This window comes from Balaenoptera musculus, chromosome 13 (genome assembly GCF_009873245.2).
Source record: "Balaenoptera musculus isolate JJ_BM4_2016_0621 chromosome 13, mBalMus1.pri.v3, whole genome shotgun sequence".
Classification (NCBI taxonomy): Eukaryota; Metazoa; Chordata; class Mammalia; order Artiodactyla; family Balaenopteridae; genus Balaenoptera; species Balaenoptera musculus.
In genome coordinates, this window is record NC_045797.1 from 31,543,345 (window position 1) to 31,552,788 (window position 9,444).

Genomic DNA, 9,444 nt, shown 5'->3' on the forward strand with positions numbered 1-9,444 from the left:
ACCTCTAATGATGCAGCCCACCTCTCAACCTTCCTCTGAAATGTTACCTTTGCCTCACCCATCAGAGCATGGCCTCAGGTACATGGTGCCTGGTCAATGGGCAAGCATCCTGTCCTTTTGTTAATTACCTTTGGGAGCCTCGCTATTCTCCCGTTTGCCCTGACTGACTGCTATAATAGGGAGAATCCTGGGGTAGTCGCCAGCCCCTTACAAGTCTGAAGCTGGCCCTCACTCTATGGGTCCTGCCAGGGTGTACTTGATTTTTGCTAAGAGCTCCTCAGATTCCATCAATATCCCTTTCTACTCCCTTGGGGTGAGGGTTGGGGAAAGCTATGTCTGAGAGTAGCATGAAGGAACCCTCTAGGGTGTAGGGAATGTTCTACATCTCCATCTAGGTGATGGCTATATGGGTGTATATATGTAAAAATTCATTGTACTTAAAATCTGTGCGCTTTACTGTATGTTATACCTCACTAAAAACGTTTATATATTTTTAAAATGTAAAACACAACTGAATACAAAGAAGGCCCACCCAGTCTGTGGCAGTCTTAGGAAACAGCTCAAGTTGGCCGTTGCTGTAGGAAACCCAGAGCAGCGTTGAAAGGCTCGTGCTCCAGCTCCACGTGCCTGGAGCCAGGCCAGGGGCCGAGTGCTGTGGAGGGACGAGGGTCCACCATCAGCAGCGGGTCAGCTCCAGGAGGAGGGCTGGGGACACTGCCTGGATGAAAAGCATCACCAAAACTGACGAGGCCAATGAAGATGCTCCGTAGGAATAACTGCCCAGATACAGCTTAAGCTGCGGGGACGGTCTCTCTACCCCATGCAGCAGCAGGAAGAGGAGAAGCAGCACATTCTTGGCAGGATAATGGGCCCCACTCCTGACCCCTGGGGAAGCTGAGAGCATGGAGTGGGCAGGGAGCCAGAGAATGAGCACCGGGCAGCCACTACCCTCGGCTGGTGAGCCAGCCCACCCACACGCGCAGCCCTGGGGCTCGGGGCCAGTCGGCTCTTCCCCGAGGCTGTGGAGAGGCAGGCGTGATGAGGACAGTTCGGGGTGCCTCCATCTAGGATGGAAGGGGTGGGGCTAGTGAAGGGAGCAAGAGTCCCCCTACAAGAAACCATGTCATTGGAGCATCGTTCTCTGAACTGGGAGGCAGGGAATTTGACCTCTGTCTTGGGCCTGCTTTCTGAGAAGGGCCTCCTGGGCAAGGGTGGAATTTTTGCAAGAATCTCAGGGATTTCTTGGAGGGAGGGTTTTGTGCAGTTCCCAGCTGGGCTGCAGACATGACCAAGGACCTCTGATGATCCTTCCAGCACATGTTTGCAGGAAGATAAGGACAAAGCCAAGGGAGATTGAAAGCTCAGGGAAGAGGGAGCTGGGATACGGTTGTACCCAACGAGTCCTAGATGGGAGGACCAATGCCGAGCACGCTGTGATGTCTTGTGCTCAGATTTGGCCCCAGTCCAGTGTCCAAAGGGCTCATGTTCCAGGCCCCAGGGTGGTGGGTGGAGACTGTGAGTAGAAACCACAGAAGCCACAGAAGAGAAACGCCTGTTTTTCACTACACTTTCTCTAAGGAAACAGGGCATAATGTTGCAGCAGTGTGAACGACCGACACCAAAGCGACAGGTGAGACACAGTTCCCTATTTCGAGATGAGTCCAGAGGCCCAAGTTCCTCTGGCTCCTGAGGCTGAGACGGAGGCATCTGCCCAGGGCGCATGGTCACTGGAGGAGCGGCAGGTAGTAGAGATGGCTCAGCTGTGAGCACAGCAGGCTGTGGGTTCCCAGTCCCCTCGGCCCAGTCCTCAGAGGCAGCGTTGGAGATGTCGGCAGAGGTCAATAACAGCAGCTGTGCCAAGACAGGAAAAAAGAGAAAAAAAAAAAAAAAAAGAAAGAAAAGAGAGTAGATTTCCCTGCTTAGATGATGAGTGAGCTAATTCTTAGCTACTTCCTAGGCCCTTCTAGGGACACTCCAAGATTATTGCAAAGGACTTAGCAAGTAGCTTGAGTTCTTCAATCACAGATGGAGGAAACAGTCTGTTATGAATATCAGTGTGATTGTATTTTAAACAGAAGACACGTGGTCTTGATACACATGGAATATGTTTGGGTCAGGATGATGGGCACTGGTTTGAGATTCAAATATGGTAAATTTCATTGAGTGATGGATTAGGTGAACTCTTAAGGATAAACGTTAACAATGGCCATCAGTAGGGTGGTGCTGTAGACTAGAATGTTTATGTCTCCTTAAAATTCATATGTTGAAACCTAATCCCCAATGTAATGGGCTTAGTCCCTTAGAAAAGAGGCCCTAGAGTGCTCCCTTGTCCCTCCCACCTTATTAGGACACCATGAGAAGACAGCTGTCCATGAACAAGGAAGTGGGCCTTCACCGGACACCAAATTTGCTGGTGCCTTGATCTTGGACTTCCCAGCCTCCAAAGCTGTGAGAAATAAATGTTTGTTGTTTACAAGTCACCCAGTCTATGACATTTTGGAATTTTGTTCCTTCCAATCCCAACTCCCAAAAGATCTAAATCCTGCTGCATGCACGGAAGATTCTTTATAAGATAAAGATTGAGCTTGTAACCTGAAGGACCAAAATCTACCTTGACAAGCCCTGTAAGGTCTAGAAGGCTGTACTTATTGTTTCTCAGAGCTGGTACAGAGCTATTACAGTGGAGTCAACGGCAGCCAAGGGTGATGATGCATAGGAGGGCAGCAGGCCTTGAACCAAGATTTTCCTGGAGGAAAGCAGTCTAGCTGGCAGAGTGTCTGCAGGGATGGTAACAGATGGAGATAAGCATGGTGGGTGCCTGGGGGTGGGGGGTGTCTAAAGTCTCCTGGAAGTAACAGGTATGTTATAATGATCGGGTGGAGCCCGGAGATGATGGGAAATTCAGGAGCAGCTGAAGCTCAGAAGTCCGGAGGGGAAGGCTTGATGGGCATCAGAGCTGTCAGTAGACAGCAGCCCACACACCATCACAGAGGACTCGGGAGCAGGGGTCCAGGCAACTGTAACAGGGACTCAGGCACATGGGACCAGACAGGGACTGGTCCTGAAGTTGCCGGAGGATAGATGTCAGGGATACGGCGGATACCGGTCAAGGATGGACTGACAGCCATGGGGACTTAACTCCGGGACTCACTGGGCCATGCCCTGGGGGCCGGACCCTGCTTTGTGGTCCTCTCCGGGCCTCTGGTCGACCAAGCCTTGGCTTGTCACAACTGATACTTCTACCCTGAATGCTCTGTGCAGGTATCTCCATCTGCCTTATCCTCGACAAGCTGCATGTCACCAAATCCATAGTTTCAGAACCCCTGGCCGCCCCAACCATACCTTATTTAAACCCAGTTAGAGGTTTATCTTGGGCCTCTCCCATGCAGTCACTTTTCCATTCATGACTAGGTAACCACACCACATCATGACTCTGCAAAGCTTGCGCTCATCTCTGTCTTTGGCGAATCAGTGCTGAGATCACCCCGAGGCCTTCCACGCCACCCGCATGCGCTGTTGAGCCCGCCCCACCCCGATCCTGTCCTATTTACTCCAAACTCCAGCACGACCTTTGGTGGACATCTGTATCTGTATTTCCAGGACTCTTTCCTTGTTTATCCTGGCGTCTAAGGTGAGGGCACCAGGGATGTTCTGTGTGCTGTGGGCGAGGCTGACTTTCTGTCCTTCCCAGCTATAAGGATGGACAGTTAAAGGACCAGTGCAAAGAGGCCAGGTCCCTTATTCATTTGTAACAGAGGGAAATGCCTGGGGGTTCCCACGAAGGGGTTTAGACCAGTTCCAAAGAGAGGTCTGGGAGGCCTTGTTCATACGCTTGGCTCTCTCTCAGGGATTTTCATGGTGCAGGCTGGGCCAGAGTGAATAGGCCTCCATAGAATCTCAGCATCAATTTGCAGGCAACAGAGATGTGACCTCAGACCTGAAAGCTTAAGTCTGTGCTGTGGCTAGTGTCTTTTTGTTATTTATTTACTTACGGCCCAAATTCTGAAGGGGTTCTTCAAGGGCCACCCTAAAGAGAGGCCCTTGGAAATGAGACATTCTAGGAGAGACACGTCCTCCATTGCACCATGTTGGTGTGTGATGGCGTGGACAGCACATGGGTGGGAACCCAGTAACTCGAGAGAGGACAGTGCAGGCAGGGAAGGCTCATCTGCTAGACCAGGGAGGCGAGAAACTTTATTGTTCTAACCCAGAGGGAGAAAGTGTACCCAGTTTTTAGATTACAGAGCCGGATCTTGGGTCAAAAAGTAGAAGGTGGGGGTCTGAAATGAGCAGCTTCCCATCGGCAGAGGTGGGCTGGGTCCCTGAGCTCTGGGTTCAGGTCAGCGTCCCCATCCAGGCAGGTCCGCTCTCCACGTGGCCGACCTGGAGGTTCAGAGCCCAGGGAACTTCCCACAGATGGAGAGTCTCAGGAAGGACAGAATTTGGACTTCGAAACAGGAATTGGGGTCAATAGCCAGTGCAGTACCTTTAGGAAGAAAGAGAAGCATTTTATTTAAAAGACCACTTAATCGCTCTAAGACCCCTAAGTAGAGTGGATATATTGGGAGTTGCACCTAAATCAGATGTGAAGTTCAGCGCAACTTTACTAGCCAGAGACTTGGGAACAAAACGGAAGATCTCATCAGTGCTGCACTAACTGCCTCCATGTGCCTTTTCCTATTTCTTTTATCACTCTTTAATCATCCTCGTTAACCCTCCAGCCCCTCAAGTTCTCTGTGTTTTCCTGCTGGAAGTTCCTGTTATGAAGAAGCCTTGTACCTTGGGTTAGTTTACGCTAAGATGTAAGTGACAGGCAACAGCTTAATGGGAAGTGGTTATTGACTCTCTCTGGAGCAGCAGACAGATTTTGCAGTCTTACCTGGTAGCTTTCCAAGCCCGTCACCACTGATCTCCCACCATATCCCCAGCAGGGATGCCAGCCCCTGAGCCGTTCCTTTCCCAGCATGTGGTCCATAACTATCAGGGTCCTGCCTCCCAGCATCTGGACAGCCAGAGAAAAAGGAGGACTGAGAACCCCAAAGCAGTGGGCCTCCTACGTAGGATGCCAAGCACAGTGCTGCTTGGGCAGGGGGAGGGGAGGGGAGGATGAAACTTTGGGTCAGGTGAGAGTATCACCAGCTGTCCAATCCCGATGGTGAAATGACTGTCCTCAACCTTCTGGTAAAGCCAAGTTAACTCTGCTGCCTGTTCTCAGTGATCCCTGGTGTCAGGAAATCTTCGCTGCCACCAGGGGGAAATACATTTCAGGGCTCATTAGTTTTTATACCCAGTAGCAAAGAAATGGAATTGACCTGAAAACTGTCATTAGAATTTGCTAAGCACCTAAAAATCATACTACACCATTTGCCTCAACCATGGTCTTGAGTTTCTAGTTAAGTTATTAACACACCTTCTTTTTGCTCTTGGGCAAAGTAGGTGGGGACCTGTTGGCACACATCCTTGATGGGCTCTCCATACTGGGCTAAGTTCTTGACCCGGATGGGTAAAATAGCGTAGGTCAGGCCTCGAGTGGATGGATAATGCTTTAAAGCCTGGAAGAGGTGGCCTTTCAAAATGGTGAGACAGCAGATAGAGGTGGTGCAGCAAGGGAGAAGAGCGAGAAACCTATTCCAGTGCACAAAAATAGCCATGAACTTGCCCTTGAGTTTTGTCTATAGCAGCAATATCCTGTCTGACCACAAGGTGATGACATTACTCCAAAAAAATCTGTGTGTGAGCCTGTGTGTCCTTGAAAGTCTGTATTCCTTTCACCCTTAAATTCTCAACTCTCCCAGCCTCCAGTGCTTTTCTCATCTCTAAAATTATGTGTTTCATTTATATCATGCTTTTGCTTGCTATAAATCAGATGAGGGGAATACTTTCTACCTCTCTTTAAAAAAAATGACAAATTGTTTTATTTTTATGTGACCCAAAGTGCATTTTTTTCCCCCAAGAATCAGCAATCCACCTGAAATGGACATTCATTTTGCCCAAATGTCCTGGGCGGGTTATTTAAGCAAATGATGCCAGATTTCAATGATTTGCCAAGGACCTCCTGCTGCTTTTTAATTTATTTGACAGCCCTTGTCATTTAAGAGGCTGAGAGGGAGAGAGTTTCAGCAGTCTGGGTTCATTTTAAACTAAAGATAATATGTGTGTGTATGTGTGTAAAGGGTGTGCAGGGGAGGAGAGAAGGCATGAGGATAAAAATACTCTATTAGTTCACTCTAATATTTATATTCAACTACTTATATTCACTAACATGTAGCTCATACCCTTTTGGAATAAATTAAAATTATGTCATTGTATGGCGTTTTCATTGGTCCATTTTCATTCATATGATGTAATTTAAATGGGCCATGGACTGGACTTGGAGTCCTTTGCACGGCGATAGAATTTCATGCACATTAAGAACAAGTATGAACTGAATTCCCCTGTGTATACAGCACCATCCTAGGAGGTCAGGATGTAGAGTTGGAAAACACCAAACTAGGAGGGGACCACAGTGAGCTGGTTTCACTTACCTGGTGGTCCAGGGCCTTACTAATATCGTCCAAAGTTGGACAGCTTCATCCATCTTGGCTAGGACACAGGCCATCTTGCTAAACAGCTTAGCCTCCAGAAGGGCCTTAAAGCAACACAGCAGAACACTGTCATTCATTCAGTCACAGTATAGTGGCCTCCTACTTGCCATCAGTGCTGCACGAAGCTGGTCCTTCAGACTGTGGCATGGAGCATCCCGGCGTAGCGTGGCCCTGGGCGCCAGAGCAAAGTGCCAGCGGCAGGACTGGCAATGCACACGGGTCCCTGCTGCCCCCGAGGGCCCGTAGCACTGTCACTGCTGCAGGCACCACGGGAAGGTATCCCCCGGGGCACTCTGCATACCCTTCACAGACTGGTGGGGCTGGAGGGGTAGGGCGTCAGCCCCAGAAACAAAGCTGAATTTAAGGTCCTGTTCAAGGTCCTCAGCCGCCTCCATGACCCTCAGCCTCCCCATCTGTAACGCAGGAGAAGTAGACCCTCTCCCGCGGGGATGCCATGAAAGGATGAGACAAGATACTGCCTGCTTGTGAAGCCAGTGTGTGAGATAGATTGCTCTCCGGATGTACAGGGTGAGGAGGCGCCTCGGCCCGGACCTCTAGACTCAGATCCTGGTTCTGGGTCTGCCACTGACCACTCCTGACGTGGCCCTGGATCTGACCTTCAGCCTCTCTGAGTTTTGCAGTAAAGCCGAGGTTCTCCAGCTGAGTCTGACTGAGCCCATCTCCCTCCTCCAGCCAGAGCAGTTCTGACTTCCATTCCATAGAGTGGCATTTTGTGAAATCTTTCGTTGGAAGAAAAGTCTCTATGGCTTAAAACAGAGTTGGAAATCCCTGGACTGCATCCCTTTGAGGAGGACACGGGAGCCGTGTCCTCAAGGAAATCAGGAGCAGGTCAGGTGAAGAGTGAGGGAGATGGTGTTTGGGAAGGAGAGCATGGGAGGTCCAGGCAGGAGCAGAGAGAAAGCCTGTGTTTGCGGGGTCTGTCCTGAGCTGTCCAGTGTGGAAGTAGGAGGGGAGCTTCCAAACAGCAGGGGCTGGACAGCAGAAGCCCATCCAGGGAGTAGGGAGTGTGGGCTTCTCTTTCATTTTATCCTCTCAGAGCCCTTTCCGGTAGGAAAGGCAGCTGTTGATTCTGCTTTGCAGATGAGGAAACTGAGGTGCACAAAGGCTGAGCCATATCTCTGGTTATAGAGCTTTTCTATCAGGGAGGAGTCCCTTCCCCATCCTGCCTCTTTCTGCCAGGTCATACCTCACCATACCCAACCATCTGGGCAAGTGGAAGCAATATTTCTAAAAGTGAAAATAAATTATTCTCCTATTTTTGAAATAAACTGATTAAAATCTGAGATCAAGACAAAAGACCTCCATAGCACATACCAGTTATAAGAAATCTGGGTTCTTGAAATGGCTCTCTTATTTCAGAGGCCTTCAGGAGCCCTGTGAAGTCAACACAGGAGAGGAACACAAGGGGATGTAGGATCCCTAGAGATCACAGAATTCCCTACTGCGGTCACTGGCTCAAAAAGAAGTCACTGCAAATGCAAGAAAGCTGGTCCCTTATCTAAAGAGATGTATTCCCTCAAGATCCTAAACCTAGAGAAGGTCTATGTAGACAGGGTCCTCTTCTCTCCGGAAAAGCATAAGGCAAAATGTTGGAGCAGGCAAGGCTTTCTTTGGCACTTGTAATGAACGTGTTCCACATCTTACGTTCTCGAAGTCCAAGATTCCATCCCATTCATTCAAAACATTGTTGTCTCGGATGCTGGCTATACCTCGAAAGGCATTGACACGGATGCCCTGGGTCCCAACAGATCCATCCAGTGGATGGCTGTCACTGATGTTCTGGAGACCAGGCTTAGTCCAAAGACACTACTGAAACTGCCCTTAACAAATCTAATGACCATTACAACACTAAATGCAAAGGTCATTTCTCAGACCTCCTCTTATTTGACAAAACAGCAGCATTTGACACCGTTGTGGGCCTCAGTGAGCCTCCGGGACACACACGTTTGCCTGTTTGTTTCCATCATTCTGACCAGCCTTCTCCCTTTCACTTCCCCAGCCTCGAAATGTGGATGGTCCTAGACCTTAGTCCTTGGACCTTTCCTCTTTTCTGTCTACACTTAGCTCACTTAGTAATTTCACCCACTGTGTTACGGCTTTAAATACAGTCTCGACTCTAAACATTCCCAAGTGTATACACACCAGCCCAACTCTCTCTCGACCCCCAGACTCATGCATCTAATCCTCTACTTGATGTCTAATCATCTGAAAGTCAACACGTTCAGAACTGATCTCCACCCCCGCCAACCTGCTGCCCACAGTCTCCATCTCAGTGAATGGAACCACCATCCTTCTCTCCACTAAGGTCAGTGCTATTGGAGTCATCTTGACTCTTTTTTCCTTCCCAACCATATCCAACTGAGAAGAAAATCTTTTCAGCTGTACCTTCAAAATATATACAGGATTAAATAACTTCTCATCAACTCTGCTACTACTACCCTCATTTAATCCGCCCCCTGGAATCTTTTGAAAGCCTCCTAACAAGTGTTTGTCAGAGCACCCCAGTTAAATCCCAAGGCAGACCAAACCCAGCTGTAGCTTCCTATCTCATGCAGTATAAAAGCCACATGAGTTACAGGGACCTACTGGGTCCCACAGGGTCAGACCTCTGTTACCTCTCTGCCTTCACTTGCAACTCTTGCTCCTCTCACCTGTCAGCTCCGGCTACTCTGGTTTCTCCACTGTTCTTTGCTCAGGGCCTTTGCACGTTTTGTTCCATCTGTCTGGAACATTTACTCCCAGGAATCCGAGTTTTGCTTCCTCATCTTTTTTTTTTTTAACATCTTTATTGGAGTATAATTGCTTTACAATGGTGTGTTAGTTTCTGCTTTATAACAAA

At 49.0% G+C, this 9,444-nt stretch overlaps 1 protein-coding gene across 1 annotated transcript; it reads right to left on the bottom strand.

The window, feature by feature from the left end:
- Positions 1–4,391: 4,391 nt before the first annotated feature.
- On the bottom strand, positions 4,392–8,930 carry LOC118906352 (gastrokine-3-like). Its single transcript, XM_036873824.1, is given in 6 exon segments — positions 4,392–4,486; positions 5,411–5,552; positions 6,525–6,565; positions 6,568–6,628; positions 8,250–8,384; positions 8,796–8,930. Coding segments are annotated over 6 exon segments (609 nt in total).
- Positions 8,931–9,444: the final 514 nt, after the last annotated feature.